Here is a 20380-nt window from a genome sequence, read left to right as displayed (position 1 = left end):
CACACCCCTCAGACAGGAGACAGACGTTCATCTAGGTCCTTCAACATTAACACACACCCCTCAGACAGGAGACAGACGTTCATCTAGGTCCTTCAACATTAACACCCCTCAGACTGGAGACAGATGTTCATCTAGGTCCTTCAACATTAACACCCCTCAGACAGGAGACAGACGTTCATCTAGTTCCTTCAACATTAACACACACCCATCAGACAGGAGACAGATGTTCATCTAGGTCCTTCAACATTAACACCCATCTGACTGGAGACAGATGTTCATCTAGATCCTTCAACATTAACACACACCCCTCAGACAGGAGACAGATGTTCATCTAGATCCTTCAACATTAACACAAACCCATCAGACAGGAGACAAATGTTCATCTAGGTGATGTTCATCTAGGTCCTTCAACATTAACACACACCCCTCAGACAGGAGACAGACGTTCATCTTGGTCCTTCAACATTAACACACACCCCTCAGATGTTCATCTAGGTCCTTCAACATTAACACCCCTCAGACAGGAGACAGACGTTCATCTAGGTCCTTCAACATTAACACACACCCATCAGACAGGAGACAGATGTTCATCTAGATCCTTCAACATTAACACACACCCCTCAGACAGGAGACAGACGTTCATCTAGGTCCTTCAACATTAACACACACCCCTCAGATGTTCATCTAGGTCCTTCAACATTAACACCCCTCAGACAGGAGACAGACGTTCATCTAGATCCTTCAAAACTAACACCCATCAGACTAGAGACAGACGTTCATCTAGGTCCTTCAACATTAACACACACCCATCAGACAGGAGACAGATGTTCATCTAGGTCCTTCAACATTAACACCCCTCGGACAGGAGACAGACGTTCATCTAGGTCCTTCAACATTAACACACACCCATCAGACAGGAGACAGACGTTCATCTAGATCCTTCAACATTAACACACACCCCTCAGACAGGAGACAATCGTTCATCTAGGTCCTTCAACATTAACACACACCCCTCAGACAGGAGACAGACGTTCATCTAGGTCCTTCAACATTAACACACACCCATCAGACAGGAGACAGACGTTCATCTAGGTCCTTCAACATTAACACCCATCAGACAGGAGACAGACGTTCATCTAGGTCCTTCAACATTAACACCCCTCAGACAGGAGACAGATGTTCATCTAGGTCCTTCAACATTAACACACACCCATCAGACAGGAGACAGACGTTCATCTAGGTCCTTCAACATGAACACACACCCATCAGACAGGAGACAGACGTTCATCTAGGTCCTTCAACATTAACACCCCTCAGACAGGAGACAGATGTTCATCTAGGTCCTTCAACATTAACACACACCCATCAGACAGGAGACAGACGTTCATCTAGGTCCTTCAACATGAACACACACCCATCAGACAGGAGACAGACGTTCATCTAGGTCCTTCAACATTAACACACACCCCTCAGACAGGAGACAGACGTTCATCTAGGTCCTTCAACATTAACACCCCTCAGACAGGAGACAGACGTTCATCTAGGTCCTTCAACATTAACACCCCTCAGACAGGAGACAGATGTTCATCTAGGTCCTTCAACATTAACACACACCCATCAGACAGGAGACAGACGTTCATCTAGGTCCTTCAACATTAACACACACCCATCAGACAGGAGACAGACGTTCATCTAGGTCCTTCAACATTAACACACACCCCTCAGACAGGAGACAGACGTTCATCTAGGTCCTTCAACATTAACACCCATCAGACTAGAGACAGACGTTCATCTAGGTCCTTCAACATTAACACCCATCTGACTGGAGACAGATGTTCATCTAGATCCTTCAACATTAACACACACCCATCAGACAGGAGACAGACGTTCATCTAGGTCCTTCAACATTAACACACACCCCTCAGACGTTCATCTAGGTCCTTCAACATTAACACCCCTCAGACAGGAGACAGATGTTCATCTAGATCCTTCAACATTAACACACACCCCTCAGAGAGGAGACAGATGTTCATCTAGATCCTTCAACATTAACACAAACCCATCAGACAGGAGACAAATTTTCATCTAGGTGATGTTCATCTAGGTCCTTCAACATTAACACACACCCCTCAGATGTTCATCTAGGTCCTTCAACATTAACACCCCTCAGACAGGAGACAGACGTTCATCTAGGTCCTTCAACATTAACACACACCCCTCAGACAGGAGACAGACGTTCATCTAGATCCTTCAAAACTAACACCCATCAGACTAGAGACAGACGTTCATCTAGGTCCTTCAACATTAACACACACCCATCAGACAGGAGACAGATGTTCATCTAGGTCCTTCAACATTAACACACACCCCTCAGACAGGAGACAATCGTTCATCTAGGTCCTTCAACATTAACACACACCCCTCAGACAGGAGACAGACGTTCATCTAGGTCCTTCAACATTAACACACACCCATCAGACAGGAGACAGACGTTCATCTAGGGCCTTCAACATTAACACCCATCAGACAGGAGACAGACGTTCATCTAGATCCTTCAACATTAACACCCCACAGACAGGAGACAGATGTTCATCTAGGTCCTTCAACATTAACACACACCCATCAGACAGGAGACAGACGTTCATCTAGGTCCTTCAACATTAACACACACCCATCAGACAGGAGACAGACGTTCATCTAGGTCCTTCAACATGAACACACACCCATCAGACAGGAGACAGACATTCATCTAGGTCCTTCAACATTAACACACACCCCTCAGACAGGAGACAGACGTTCATCTAGGTCCTTCAACATTAACACCCCTCAGACAGGAGACAGACGTTCATCTAGGTCCTTCAACATTAACACCCCTCAGACAGGAGACAGATGTTCATCTAGGTCCTTCAACATTAACACACACCCATCAGACAGGAGACAGACGTTCATCTAGGTCCTTCAACATTAACACACACCCATCAGACAGGAGACAGACGTTCATCTAGGTCCTTCAACATTAACACACACCCCTCAGACAGGAGACAGACGTTCATCTAGGTCCTTCAACATTAACACCCATCAGACTAGAGACAGACGTTCATCTAGGTCCTTCAACATTAACACCCATCTGACTGGAGACAGATGTTCATCTAGATCCTTCAACATTAACACACACCCCTCAGAGAGGAGACAGATGTTCATCTAGATCCTTCAACATTAACACACACCCCTCAGACAGGAGACAGACGTTCATCTAGGTCCTTCAACATTAACACACACCCCTCAGACGTTCATCTAGGTCCTTCAACATTAACACCCCTCAGACAGGAGACAGACGTTCATCTAGGTCCTTCAACATTAACACCCCTCAGACAGGAGACAGACGTTCATCTAGGTCCTTCAACATTAACACACACCCATCAGACAGGAGACAGACGTTCATCTAGGTCCTTCAACATTAACACACACCCCTCAGACAGGAGACAGACGTTCATCTAGATCCTTCAACATTAACACACACCCCTCAGACAGGAGACAGACGTTCATCTAGGTCCTTCAACATTAACACCCCTCAGACAGGAGACAGACGTTCATCTAGGTCCTTCAACATTAACACCCATCAGACAGGAGACAGACGTTCATCTAGGTCCTTCAACATTAACACACACCCATCAGACAGGAGACAGACGTTCATCTAGGTCCTTCAACATTAACACCCATCAGACAGGAGACAGACGTTCATCTAGGTCCTTCAACATTAACACACACCCATCAGACAGGAGACAGACGTTCATCTAGGTCCTTCAACATTAACACCCATCAGACAGGAGACAGACGTTCATCTAAGTCCTTCAACATTAACACACACCCATCAGACAGGAGACAGACGTTCATCTAGATCCTTCAACATTAACACACACCCATCAGACAGGAGACAGTCGTTCATCTAGGTCCTTCAACATTAACACCCCTCAGACAGGAGACAGACGTTCATCTAGGTCCTTCAACATTAACACCCATCAGACTAGAGACAGACGTTCATCTAGGTCCTTCAACATTAACACACACCCATCAGACAGGAGACAGACGTTCATCTAGATCCTTCAACATTAACACACACCCATCAGACAGGAGACAGACGTTCATCTAGGTCCTTCAACATTAACACCCCTCAGACAGGAGACAGACGTTCATCTAGGTCCTTCAACATTAACACACACCTCTCACACAGGAGACAGACGTTCATCTAGGTCCTTCAACATTAACACACACCCCTCAGACTGGAGATAGATGTTCATCTAGATCCTTCAACATTAACACCCCTCAGACAGGAGACAGACGTTCATCTAGGTCCTTCAACATTAACACACACCTCTCACACAGGAGACAGACGTTCATCTAGGTCCTTCAACATTAACACACACCTCTCAGACAGGAGACAGACGTTCATCTAGGTCCTTCAACATTAACACACACCCCTCAGACAGGAGACAGACGTTCATCTAGGTCCTTCAACATTAACACCCCTCAGACTGGAGACAGACGTTCATCTAGGTCCTTCAACATTAACACCCCTCAGACAGGAGACAGACGTTCATCTAGGTCCTTCAACATTAACACACACCCCTCAGACAGGAGACAGACGTTCATCTAGGTCCTTCAACATTAACACACACCCCTCAGACAGGAGACAGACGTTCATCTAGGTCCTTCAACATTAACACACACCCATCAGACAGGAGACAGACGTTCATCTAGGTCCTTCAACATTAACACACACCCCTCAGACATGAGACAGACGTTCATCTAGATCCTTCAACATTAACACACACCCCTCAGACTGGAGACAGATGTTCATCTAGGTCCTTCAACATTAACACACACCCATCAGACTGGAGATAGATGTTCATCTAGGTCCTTCAACATTAACACCCCTCAGACAGGAGACAGACGTTCATCTAGGTCCTTCAACATTAACACACACCCATCAGACAGGAGACAGACGTTCATCTAGGTCCTTCAACATTAACACACACCCCTCAGACAGTAGACAGACGTTCATCTAGGTCCTTCAACATTAACACCCATCAGACTAGAGACAGACGTTCATCTAGGTCCTTCAACATTAACACCCATCTGACTGGAGACAGATGTTCATCTAGATCCTTCAACATTAACACACACCCCTCAGAGAGGAGACAGATGTTCATCTAGATCCTTCAACATTAACACACACCCCTCAGACAGGAGACAGACGTTCATCTAGGTCCTTCAACATTAACACACACCCCTCAGACGTTCATCTAGGTCCTTCAACATTAACACCCCTCAGACAGGAGACAGACGTTCATCTAGGTCCTTCAACATTAACACCCCTCAGACAGGAGACAGACAATCATCTAGGTCCTTCAACATTAACACACACCCATCAGACAGGAGACAGACGTTCATCTAGGTCCTTCAACATTAACACACACCCCTCAGACAGGAGACAGACGTTCATCTAGGTCCTTCAACATTAACACCCCTCAGACAGGAGACAGACGTTCATCTAGGTCCTTCAACATTAACACACACCCCTCAGACAGGAGACAGACGTTCATCTAGGTCCTTCAACATTAACACACACCCAGCAGACAGGAGACAGACGTTCATCTAGGTCCGTCAACATTAACACCCATCAGACAGGAGACAGACGTTCATCTAGGTCCTTCAACACTAACACCCATCAGACAGGAGACAGACGTTCATCTAAGTCCTTCAACATTAACACACACCCATCAGACAGGAGACAGACGTTCATCTAGATCCTTCAACATTAACACACACCCATCAGACAGGAGACAGTCGTTCATCTAGGTCCTTCAACATTAACACCCCTCAGACAGGAGACAGACGTTCATCTAGGTCCTTCAACATTAACACCCATCAGACTAGAGACAGACGTTCATCTAGGTCCTTCAACATTAACACACACCCATCAGACAGGAGACAGACGTTCATCTAGGTCCTTCAACATTAACACCCCTCAGACAGGAGACAGACGTTCATCTAGGTCCTTCAACATTAACACACACCTCTCACACAGGAGACAGACGTTCATCTAGGTCCTTCAACATTAACACACACCCCTCAGACTGGAGATAGATGTTCATCTAGATCCTTCAACATTAACACCCCTCAGACAGGAGACAGACGTTCATCTAGGTCCTTCAACATTAACACACACCTCTCACACAGGAGACAGACGTTCATCTAGGTCCTTCAACATTAACACACACCTCTCAGACAGGAGACAGACGTTCATCTAGGTCCTTCAACATTAACACACACCCCTCAGACAGGAGAAAGACGTTCATCTAGATCCTTCAACATTAACACACACCCCTCAGACAGGAGACAGACGTTCATCTAGGTCCTTCAACATGAACACCCATCAGACTGGAGACAGACGTTCATCTAGGTCCTTCAACATTAACACCCATCAGACTAGAGACAGACGTTCATCTAGGTCCTTCAACATTAACACACACCCATCAGACAGGAGACAGACGTTCATCTAGGTCCTTCAACATTAACACACACCCCTCAGACATGAGACAGACGTTCATCTAGATCCTTCAACATTAACACACACCCCTCAGACTGGAGACAGATGTTCATCTAGGTCCTTCAACATTAACACACACCCATCAGACTGGAGATAGATGTTCATCTAGGTCCTTCAACATTAACACCCCTCAGACAGGAGACAGACGTTCATCTAGATCCTTCAACATTAACACCCCTCAGACTGGAGACAGACGTTCATCTAGGTCCTTCAACATTAACACCCCTCAGACAGGAGACAGACGTTCATCTAGGTCCTTCAACATTAACACCCCTCATACAGGAGACAGACGTTCATCTAGGTCCTTCAACATTAACACACACCCATCAGACAGGAGACAGACGTTCATCTAGGTCCTTCAACATTAACACCCCTCAGACAGGAGACAGCCGTTCATCTAGATCCTTCAACATTAACACCCATCAGACTAGAGACAGAAGTTCATCTAGGTCCTTCAACATTAACACCCATCAGACTGGAGACAGACGTTCATCTAGGTCCTTCAACATTAACACCCCTCAGACAGGAGACAGACGTTCATCTAGATCCTTCAACATTAACACCCCTCAGACTGGAGACAGACGTTCATCTAGGTCCTTCAACATTAACACACACCCATCAGACAGGAGACAGACGTTCATCTAGGTCCTTCAACATTAACACCCCTCAGACAGGAGACAGACGTTCATCTAGGTCCTTCAACATTAACACCCATCAGACTGGAGACAGACGTTCTGCTAGATCCTTCAACATATACACACACCCCTCAGACTGGAGACAGATGTTCATCTAGGTCCTTCAACATTAACACACACCCATCAGACTGGAGATAGATGTTCATCTAGGTCCTTCAACATTAACACCCCTCAGACAGGAGACAGACGTTCATCTAGATCCTTCAACATTAACACCCCACAGACTGGAGACAGACGTTCATCTAGGTCCTTCAACATTAACACACACCCATCAGACAGGAGACAGACGTTCATCTAGGTCCTTCAACATTAACACACACCCCTCAGACAGGAGACAGACGTTCATTTAGATCCTTCAACATTAACACACACCCATCAGACAGGAGACAGACGTTCATCTAGGTCCTTCAACATTAACACACACCCCTCAGACAGGAGACAGACGTTCATCTAGGTCCTTCAACGTTAACACCCCTCAGACAGGAGACAGACGTTCATCTAGGTCCTTCAACATTAACACACACCCATCAGACAGGAGACAGACGTTCATCTAGGTCCTTCAACATTAACACCCATCAGACAGGAGACAGACGTTCATCTAGGTCCTTCAACATTAACACCCCTCAGACAGGAGACAGACGTTCATCTAGGTCCTTCAACATTAACACCCATCAGACAGGAGACAGACGTTCATCTAGATCCTTCAACATTAACACACACCCCTCAGACAGGAGACAGATGTTCATCTAGGTCCTTCAACATTAACACCCATCAGACAGGAGACAGACGTTCATCTAGGTCCTTCAACATTAACACCCATCACACTGGAGACAGATGTTCATCTAGATCCTTCAACATTAACACTCATCAGACAGGAGACAGATGTTCATCTAGATCCTTCAACATTAACACACCCCTCAGACAGGAGACAGACGTTCATCTAGATCCTTCAACATTAACACACACCCCTCAGACAGGAGACAGACGTTCATCTAGATCCTTCAACATTAACACACACCCCTCAGACAGGAGACAGACGTTCATCTAGATCCTTCAACATTAACACACACCCATCAGACAGGAGACAGATGTTCATCTAGATCCTTCAACATTAACAAACACCCCTCTGACCGGAGACAGACGTTCATCTAGATCCTTCAACATTAACACCCCTCAGACTGGAGACAGACATTCATCTAGGTCCTTCAACATTAACACACACCCATCAGACAGGAGACAGACGTTCATCTAGGTCCTTCAACAGTAACACACACCCCTCAGACAGGAGACAGACGTTCATCTAGATCCTTCAACATTAACACCCATCAGACTAGAGACAGACGTTCATCTAGGTCCTTCAACATTAACACCCCTCAGACAGGAGACAGACGTTCATCTAGATCCTTCAACATTAACACCCCTCAGACAGGAGACAGACGTTCATCTAGGTCCTTCAACATTAACACACACCCATCAGACTAGAGACAGACGTTCATCAGGTCCTTCAACATTAACACCCCTCAGACAGGAGACAGACGTTCATCTAGATCCTTCAACATTAACACACACCCCTCAGACAGGAGACAGACGTTCATCTAGATCCTTCAACATTAACACACACCCCTCAGACAGGAGACAGACGTTCATCTAGGTCCTTCAACATGAACACCCATCAGACTGGAGACAGACGTTCATCTAGATCCTTCAACATTAACACCCCTCAGACTGGAGACAGACGTTCATCTAGGTCCTTCAACATTAACACACACCCCTCAGACAGGAGACAGACGTTCATCTAGGTCCTTCAACATTAACACCCCTCAGACAGGAGACAGACGTTCATCTAGGTCCTTCAACATTAACACCCCTCATACAGGAGACAGACGTTCATCTAGGTCCTTCAACATTAACACCCATCAGACAGGAGACAGACGTTCATCTAGGTCCTTCAACATTAACACACACCCATCAGACAGGAGACAGACGTTCATCTAGGTCCTTCAACATTAACACACACCCCTCAGACAGGAGACAGACGTTCATCTAGATCCTTCAACATTAACACCCATCAGACTAGAGACAGAAGTTCATCTAGGTCCTTCAACATTAACACCCATCAGACAGGAGACAGACGTTCATCTAGGTCCTTCAACATTAACACCCATCAGACAGGAGACAGACGTTCATCTAGATCCTTCAACATTAACACCCATCAGACTAGAGACAGACGTTCATCTAGGTCCTTCAACATTAACACCCCTCAGACAGGAGACAGACGTTCATCTAGATCCTTCAACATTAACACCCCTCAGACAGGAGACAGACGTTCATCTAGGTCCTTCAACATTAACACACACCCATCAGACTAGAGACAGACGTTCATCAGGTCCTTCAACATTAACACCCCTCAGACAGGAGACAGACGTTCATCTAGGTCCTTCAACATGAACACCCATCAGACTGGAGACAGACGTTCATCTAGGTCCTTCAACATTAACACCCATCAGACTAGAGACAGACGTTCATCTAGGTCCTTCAACATTAACACACACCCCTCAGACAGGAGACAGACGTTCATCTAGATCCTTCAACATTAACACACACCCCTCAGACTGGAGACAGATGTTCATCTAGGTCCTTCAACATTAACACACACCCATCAGACTGGAGATAGATGTTCATCTAGGTCCTTCAACATTAACACCCCTCAGACAGGAGACAGACGTTCATCTAGATCCTTCAACATTAACACCCCTCAGACAGGAGACAGACGTTCATCTAGATCCTTCAACATTAACACACACCCCTCAGACAGGAGACAGACGTTCATCTAGGTCCTTCAACATTAACACCCCTCAGACAGGAGACAGACGTTCATCTAGGTCCTTCAACATTAACACCCCTCATACAGGAGACAGACGTTCATCTAGGTCCTTCAACATTAACACCCATCAGACAGGAGACAGACGTTCATCTAGGTCCTTCAACATTAACACACACCCATCAGACAGGAGACAGACGTTCATCTAGGTCCTTCAACATTAACACACACCCCTCAGACAGGAGACAGACGTTCATCTAGATCCTTCAACATTAACACCCATCAGACTAGAGACAGAAGTTCATCTAGGTCCTTCAACATTAACACCCATCAGAGAGGAGACAGACATTCATCTAGGTCCTTCAACATTAACACCCATCAGACAGGAGATAGATGTTCATCTAGGTCCTTCAACATTAACACACACCCCTCAGACAGGAGACAGACGTTCATCTAGATCCTTCAACATTAACACCCATCAGACTAGAGACAGAAGTTCATCTAGGTCCTTCAACATTAACACCCATCTGACTGGAGACAGACGTTCATCTAGATCCTTCAACATTAACACCCATCAGACTGGAGATAGATGTTCATCTAGGTCCTTCAACATTAACACCCATCAGACAGGAGACAGACGCTCATCTAGATCCTTCAACATTAACACCCATCAGACTGGAGACAGACGTTCATCTAGGTCCTTCAACATTATCACCCATCAGACTGGAGACAGACGTTCATCTAGGTCCTTCAACATTAACACCCATCAGACAGGAGACAGACGTTCATCTAGATCCTTCAACATTAACACCCCTCAGACTGGAGACAGACGTTCATCTAGGTCCTTCAACATTAACACACACCCATCAGACAGGAGACAGACGTTCATCTAGGTCCTTCAACATTAACACACACCCCTCAGACAGGAGACAGACGTTCATCTAGGTCCTTCAACATTAACACCCCTCAGACAGGAGACAGACGTTCATCTAGGTCCTTCAACATTAACACCCCTCAGACAGGAGACAGACGTTCATCTAGATCCTTCAACATTAACACCCCACAGACTGGAGACAGACGTTCATCTAGGTCCTTCAACATTAACACACACCCATCAGACAGGAGACAGACGTTCATCTAGGTCCTTCAACATTAACACACACCCCTCAGACAGGAGACAGACGTTCATCTAGGTCCTTCAACATTAACACACACCCATCAGACAGGAGACAGATGTTCATCTAGGTCCTTCAACATTAACACACACCCCTCAGACAGGAGACAGACGTTCATCTAGGTCCTTCAACATTAACACCCATCAGACAGGAGACAGACGTTCATCTAGGTCCTTCAACATTAACACCCCTCAGACAGGAGACAGACGTTCATCTAGATCCTTCAACATTAACACACCTCAGACAGGAGACAGACGTTCATCTAGGTCCTTCAACATTAACACCCCTCAGACAGGAGACAGACGTTCATCTAGGTCCTTCAATATTAACACACACCCCTCAGACAGGAGACAGACGTTCATCTAGATCCTTCAACATTAACACCCATCAGACTAGAGACAGGCGTTCATCTAGGTCCTTCAACATTAACACCCCTCAGACAGGAGACAGACGTTCATCTAGATCCTTCAACATTAACACACCCCTCAGACAGGAGACAGACGTTCATCTAGATCCTTCAACATTTACACACACCCCTCAGACAGGAGACAGACGTTCATCTAGGTCCTTCAACATTAACAAACACCCATCAGACTAGAGACAGACGTTCATCAGGTCCTTCAACATTAACACCCCTCAGACAGGAGACAGACGTTCATCTAGATCCTTCAACATTAACACACACCCCTCAGACAGGAGACAGACGTTCATCTAGATCCTTCAACATTAACACACACCCCTCAGACAGGAGACAGACGTTCATCTAGGTCCTTCAACATGAACACCCATCAGACTGGAGACAGACGTTCATCTAGGTCCTTCAACATTAACACCCATCAGACTAGAGGCAGACGTTCATCTAGGTCCTTCAACATTAACACACACCCCTCAGACAGGAGACAGACGTTCATCTAGATCCTTCAACATTAACACACACCCCTCAGACTGGAGACAGATGTTCATCTAGGTCCTTCAACATTAACACACACCCATCAGACTGGAGATAGATGTTCATCTAGGTCCTTCAACATTAACACCCCTCAGACAGGAGACAGACGCTCATCTAGATCCTTCAACATTAACACCCCTCAGACTGGAGACAGACGTTCATCTAGATCCTTCAACATTAACACACACCCCTCAGACAGGAGACAGACGTTCATCTAGGTCCTTCAACATTAACACCCCTCAGACAGGAGACAGACGTTCATCTAGGTCCTTCAACATTAACACCCCTCATACAGGAGACAGATGTTCATCTAGGTCCTTCAACATTAACACCCATCAGACAGGAGACAGACGTTCATCTAGGTCCTTCAACATTAACACACACCCATCAGACAGGAGACAGACGTTCATCTAGGTCCTTCAACATTAACACACACCCCTCAGACAGGAGACAGACGTTCATCTAGATCCTTCAACATTAACACCCATCAGACTAGAGACAGAAGTTCATCTAGGTCCTTCAACATTAACACCCATCAGAGAGGAGACAGACATTCATCTAGGTTCTTCAACATTAACAAACACCCATCAGACAGGAGACAGACGCTCATGTAGATCCTTCAACATTAACACCCATCAGACTGGAGACAGACGTTCATCTAGGTCCTTCAACATTAACACACACCCATCAGACAGGAGACAGACGTTCATCTAGGTCCTTCAACATTAACACACACCCATCAGACTGGAGACAGACGTTCATCTAGGTCCTTCAACATTAACACACACCCCTCAGACAGGAGACAGACGTTCATCTAGGTCCTTCAACATTAACACACACCCATCAGACAGGAGACAGATGTTCATCTAGGTCCTTCAACATTAACACACACCCCTCAGACAGGAGACAGACGTTCATCTAGGTCCTTCAACATTAACACCCCTCAGACAGGAGACAGACGTTCATCTAGATCCTTCAACATTAACACCCATCAGACTAGAGACAGAAGTTCATCTAGGTCCTTCAACATTAACACCCATCAGACAGGAGACAGACGTTTATCTAGGTCCTTCAACATTAACACCCCTCATACAGGAGACAGACGTTCATCTAGGTCCTTCAACATTAACACCCATCAGACAGGAGACAGACGTACATCTAGGTCCTTCAACATTAACACACACCCATCAGACAGGAGACAGACGTTCATCTAGGTCCTTCAACATTAACACACACCCCTCAGACAGGAGACAGACGTTCATCTAGATCCTTCAACATTAACACCCATCAGACTAGAGACAGAAGTTCATCTAGGTCCTTCAACATTAACACCCATCAGACAGGAGACAGACGTTCATCTAGGTCCTTCAACATTAACACACACCCCTCAGACAGGAGACAGACGTTCATCTAGATCCTTCAACATTAACACCCCTCAGACAGGAGACAGACGTTCATCTAGGTCCTTCAACATTAACACCCCTCAGACTGGAGACAGACGTTCATCTAGATCCTTCAACATTAACACCCATCAGACAGGAGACAGACGTTCATCTAGGTCCTTCAACATTAACACCCCTCAGACTGGAGACAGACGTTCATCTAGGTCCTTCAACATTAACACGCACCCATCAGACAGGAGACAGACGTTCATCTAGGTCCTTCAACATTAACACCCCTCAGACTGGAGACAGACGTTCATCTAGGTCCTTCAACATTAACACACACCCATCAGACAGGAGACAGACGTTCATCTAGGTCCTTCAACATTAACACCCCTCAGACAGGAGACAGACGTTCATCTAGGTCCTTCAACATTAACACCCCTCAGACAGGAGACAGACGTTCATCTAGATCCTTCAACATTAACACCCCACAGACTGGAGACAGACGTTCATCTAGCTCCTTCAACATTAACACACACCCATCAGACAGGAGACAGACGTTCATCTAGGTCCTTCAACATTAACACACACCCCTCAGACAGGAGACAGACGTTCATCTAGGTCCTTCAACATTAACACCCCTCAGACAGGAGACAGACGTTCATCTAAGTCCTTCAACATTAACACCCCTCAGACAGGAGACAGACGTTCATCTAGGTCCTTCAACATTAACACCCATCAGACAGGAGACAGACGTTCATCTAGATCCTTCAACATTAACACACACCCATCAGACAGGAGACAGACGTTCCTCTAGGTCCTTCAACATTAACACCCCTCAGACTAGAGACAGACGTTCATCTAGGTCCTTCAACATTAACACACACCCATCAGAAAGGAGACAGACATTCATCTAGGTTCTTCAACATTAACACCCATCACACTGGAGACAGATGTTCATCTAGATCCTTCAACATTAACACCCCTCAGACAGGAGACAGACGTTCATCTAGATCCTTCAACATCAACACCCATCAGACAGGAGACAGATGTTCATCTAGATCCTTCAACATTAACACCCCTCAGACAGGAGACAGACGTTCATCTAGATCCTTCAACATTAACACACACCCATCAGACAGGAGACAGACGTTCATCTAGGTCCTTCAACATTAACACACACCCCTCAGACAGGAGACAGACGTTCATCTAGATCCTTCAACATTAACACCCATCAGACTGGAGGCAGACGTTCATCTAGATCCTTCAACATTAACACACACCCCTCAGACAGGAGACAGACGTTCATCTAGGTCCTTCAACATTAACACACACCCCTCAGACAGGAGACAGACGTTCATCTAGATCCTTCAACATTAACACCCATCAGACTAGAGACAGACGTTCATCTAGGTCCTTCAACATTAACACCCATCAGACAGGAGACAGACGTTCATCTAGATCCTTCAACATTAACACACCCCTCAGACAGGAGACAGACGTTCATCTAGATCCTTCAACATTTACACACACCCCTCAGACAGGAGACAGACGTTCATCTAGATCCTTCAACATTAACACACCCCTCAGACAGGAGACAGACGTTCATCTAGATCCTTCAACATTTACACACACCCCTCAGACAGGAGACAGACGTTCATCTAGGTCCTTCAACATTAACAAACACCCATCAGACTAGAGACAGACGTTCATCAGGTCCTTCAACATTAATACCCCTCAGACAGGAGACAGACGTTCATCTAGATCCTTCAACATTAACACACACCCCTCAGACAGGAGACAGACGTTCATCTAGATCCTTCAACATTAACACACACCCCTCAGACAGGAGACAGACGTTCATCTAGGTCCTTCAACATGAACACCCATCAGACTGGAGACAGACGTTCATCTAGGTCCTTCAACATTAACACCCATCAGACTAGAGGCAGACGTTCATCTAGGTCCTTCAACATTAACACACACCCCTCAGACAGGAGACAGACGTTCATCTAGATCCTTCAACATTAACACACACCCCTCAGACTGGAGACAGATGTTCATCTAGGTCCTTCAACATTAACACCCATCAGACAGGAGACAGACGCTCATCTAGATCCTTCAACATTAACACACACCCCTCAGACTGGAGACAGATGTTCATCTAGATCCTTCAACATTAACACCCCTCAGACAGGAGACAGACGTTCATCTAGGTCCTTCAACATTAACACCCCTCAGACAGGAGACAGACGTTCATCTAGGTCCTTCAACATTAACACCCCTCAGACAGGAGACAGACGTTCATCTAGGTCCTTCAACATTAACACCCCTCATACAGGAGACAGATGTTCATCTAGGTCCTTCAACATTAACACCCATCAGACAGGAGACAGACGTTCATCTAGGTCCTTCAACATTAACACACACCCATCAGACAGGAGACAGACGTTCATCTAGGTCCTTCAACATTAACACACACCCCTCAGACAGGAGACAGACGTTCATCTAGATCCTTCAACATTAACACCCATCAGACTAGAGACAGAAGTTCATCTAGATCCTTCAACATTAACACACACCCCTCAGACAGGAGACAGACGTTTATCTAGGTCCTTCAACATTAACACCCATCAGAGAGGAGACAGACATTCATCTAGGTTCTTCAACATTAACACACACCCATCAGACAGGAGACAGACGCTCATGTAGATCCTTCAACATTAACACCCATCAGACTGGAGACAGACGTTCATCTAGGTCCTTCAACATTATCACCCATCAGACAGGAGACAGACGTTCATCTAGGTCCTTCAACATTAACACCCATCAGACAGGAGACAGACGTTCATCTAGATCCTTCAACATTAACACCCCTCAGACTGGAGACAGACGTTCATCTAGGTCCTTCAACATTATCACCCATCAGACAGGAGACAGACGTTCATCTAGGTCCTTCAACATTAACACCCATCAGACAGGAGACAGACGTTCATCTAGATCCTTCAACATTAACACCCCTCAGACTGGAGACAGACGTTCATCTAGGTCCTTCAACATTAACACACACCCATCAGACAGGAGACAGACGTTCATCTAGGTCCTTCAACATTAACACCCCTCAGACAGGAGACAGACGTTCATCTAGGTCCTTCAACATTAACACCCCTCAGACAGGAGACAGACGTTCATCTAGGTCCTTCAACATTAACACACACCCATCAGACTGGAGACAGACGTTCATCTAGGTCCTTCAACATTAACACACACCCCTCAGACAGGAGACAGACGTTCATCTAGGTCCTTCAACATTAACACACACCCATCAGACAGGAGACAGATGTTCATCTAGGTCCTTCAACATTAACACACACCCCTCAGACAGGAGACAGACGTTCATCTAGGTCCTTCAACATTAACACCCCTCAGACAGGAGACAGACGTTCATCTAGATCCTTCAACATTAACACCCATCAGACTAGAGACAGACGTTCATCTAGGTCCTTCAACATTAACACCCCTCATACAGGAGACAGACGTTCATCTAGGTCCTTCAACATTAACACCCATCAGACAGGAGACAGACGTTCATCTAGGTCCTTCAACATTAACACACACCCATCAGACAGGAGACAGACGTTCATCTAGGTCCTTCAACATTAACACACACCCCTCAGACAGGAGACAGACGTTCATCTAGATCCTTCAACATTAACACCCCTCAGACTGGAGACAGACGTTCATCTAGGTCCTTCAACATTAACACACACCCATCAGACAGGAGACAGACGTTCATCTAGGTCCTTCAACATTAACACCCATCAGACAGGAGACAGACGTTCATCTAGGTCCTTCAACATTAACACCCATCAGACAGGAGACAGACATTCATCTAGATCCTTCAACATTAACACACACCCATCAGACAGGAGACAGACGTTCATCTAGGTCCTTCAACATTAACACCCCTCAGACTGGAGACAGACGTTCATCTAGGTCCTTCTACATTAACACCCCTCAGACTGGAGACAGACGTTCATCTAGGTCCTTCAACATTAACACACACCCATCAGACAGGAGACAGACGTTCATCTAGGTCCTTCAACATTAACACCCCTCAGACAGGAGACAGACGTTCATCTAGGTCCTTCAACATTAACACCCCTCAGACAGGAGACAGACGTTCATCTAGATCCTTCAACATTAACACCCCACAGACTGGAGACAGACGTTCATCTAGCTCCTTCAACATTAACACACACCCATCAGACAGGAGACAGACGTTCATCTAGGTCCTTCAACATTAACACACACCCCTCAGACAGGAGACAGACGTTCATCTAGGTCCTTCAACATTAACACACACCCCTCAGACAGGAGACAGACGTTCATCTAGGTCCTTCAACATTAACACCCATCAGACAGGAGACAGACGTTCATCTAGGTTCTTCAACATTAACACCCCTCATACAGGAGACAGACGTTCATCTAGGTCCTTCAACATTAACACCCCTCAGACAGGAGACAGACGTTCATCTAGGTCCTTCAACATTAACACCCATCAGACAGGAGACAGACGGTCATCTAGGTCCTTCAACATTAACACCCATCAGACAGGAGACAGACGTTCATCTAGGTCCTTCAACATTAACACCCCTCAAACAGGAGACAGACGTTCATCTAGGTCCTTCAACATTAACACCCATCAGACAGGAGACAGACGTTCATCTAGATCCTTCAACATTAACACACACCCATCAGACAGGAGACAGACGTTCCTCTAGGTCCTTCAACATTAACACCCCTCAGACTAGAGACAGACGTTCATCTAGGTCCTTCAACATTAACACACACCCATCAGAAAGGAGACAGACATTCATCTAGGTCCTTCAACATTAACACCCATCACACTGGAGACAGATGTTCATCTAGATCCTTCAACATTAACACCCATCAGACAGGAGACAGACGTTCATCTAGATCCTTCAACATTAACACCCATCAGACAGGAGACAGATGTTCATCTAGATCCTTCAACATTAACACCCCTCAGACAGGAGACAGACGTTCATCTAGATCCTTCAACATTAACACACACCCATCAGACAGGAGACAGACGTTCATCTAGGTCCTTCAACATTAACACACACCCCTCAGACAGGAGACAGACGTTCATCTAGATCCTTCAACATTAACACCCATCAGACTGGAGACAGACGTTCATCTAGATCCTTCAACATTAACACCCATCAGACTAGAGACAGACGTTCATCTAGATCCTTCAACATTAACACCCATCAGACAGGAGACAGATGTTCATCTAGATCCTTCAACATTAACACACACCCCTCAGACAGGAGACAGACGTTCATCTAGATCCTTCAACATTAACACCCATCAGACTGGAGACAGACGTTCATCTAGATCCTTCAACATTAACACCCATCAGACAGGAGACAGATGTTCATCTAGATCCTTCAACATTAACACCCCTCAGACAGGAGACAGACGTTCATCTAGATCCTTCAACATTAACACACACCCATCAGACAGGAGACAGACGTTCATCTAGGTCCTTCAACATTAACACACACCCCTCAGACAGGAGACAGACGTTCATCTAGATCCTTCAACATTAACACCCCTCAGAAAGGAGACAGACGTTCATCTAGGTCCTTCAACATTAACACACAGTGAAATCAACACTTGTAGTTTGTTACAATGCAGTTAATACAATAATACAATAATGGAAATAACAGGTTAGAAAATGTTGCTTACTTTTTCACTACTCCTGTAATACTTCCAAGGGATGACAATGAAAGTCATGCCATCGATCTGAAGAAAAATACATTTTGGGGAGAAAAACGATTATAAAATAAATATATTCATAATATTGGAGAACAATTTTAGATAAAAAAAAAAAAGGTATCCGTTAAAGATTGATTAAAAACAAATACAATATAATAACATGATATTTAAGTGTTGCCGTTACCACTTGTAGGATTGTGAAGAAAAGCAGCCAGCCTCTAACAGAGCAGGAACAACACATGCTGCAGCTCTGGTCTCACCTCTGACTCTCTCTGAGAGAATGTGCATTGAAGCTCTGGGTTTTATGTCATTTCCTGTAACTGACAAGTGTCTTGACAGTGATTTTACAGAGTTCCTCTTAGACATCAGGTTGGTGTTCATTGGTGCACATCATAGAAAAAACTAAAGCGTTTCTTATTGGACAGGTTCAGTTAGTCCCTCCCAGGTTGTTATCTGTCTTCAGTTTGGTGCCTAACGAATACAACCCAGGACTGTTCCTGAGTCATAAGGTTGTGTTGTAGTTCATGACCCCACGAAGACATACAAAATACAGATGGATTCTATACAGGTTCTATGGGGAGTACTGAGGAATCAACACCATGTAAAAGGGAGCTGGGCCCATATTCATAAAGCCTCTGAGTAGGAGTGCTGACCTAGGATCAGATCTCCCCCACCGTCCATGTAATCTGAATTAGGATCAGATCTCCCCCCCATCGTCCATGTAATCTGACCTAGGATCAGATCTCCCCCCACCGTCCATGTAATCTGACCTGGGATCAGATCTCCCCCCCCACCGTCCATGTAATCTGATCTAGGATCAGATCCTCCCCCCCCACCGTCCATGTAATCTGATCTAGGATCAGATCTCCCCCCACCGTCCATGTAATCTGATCTAGGATCAGATCTCCCCCCCACCGTCCATGTAATCTGATCTATT

General features: G+C 45.6%; 1 protein-coding gene across 2 annotated transcripts in view; it reads right to left on the bottom strand.

Annotated features, from left to right (window-relative positions):
- LOC139533597 (tetraspanin-8-like) overlaps positions 1-19756 on the bottom strand; it is a 196818-nt gene extending 177062 nt beyond the window's left edge. For both annotated transcript variants that reach the window (XR_011666824.1, XM_071331748.1), the window contains exons 1-2: positions 19628-19756; positions 19414-19470 (exon numbers count right to left, since the gene is read on the bottom strand). Coding sequence is in view for 1 of the 2 variants with exons in the window: in XM_071331748.1 (XP_071187849.1) it covers positions 19414-19470; positions 19628-19684 (114 nt within the window). In the remaining variant the exon portion in view is untranslated. The remainder of the gene's footprint in view (positions 1-19413; positions 19471-19627) is intronic.
- Positions 19757-20380: the final 624 nt, after the last annotated feature.

The sequence above is a fragment of the Salvelinus alpinus genome, chromosome 11, assembly GCF_045679555.1.
Source record: "Salvelinus alpinus chromosome 11, SLU_Salpinus.1, whole genome shotgun sequence".
Lineage (NCBI taxonomy): Eukaryota > Metazoa > Chordata > Actinopteri > Salmoniformes > Salmonidae > Salvelinus > Salvelinus alpinus.
The sequence above is the reverse complement of the archived record's forward strand: the minus strand, read 5'-3'. Positions and strand labels throughout refer to the sequence as shown.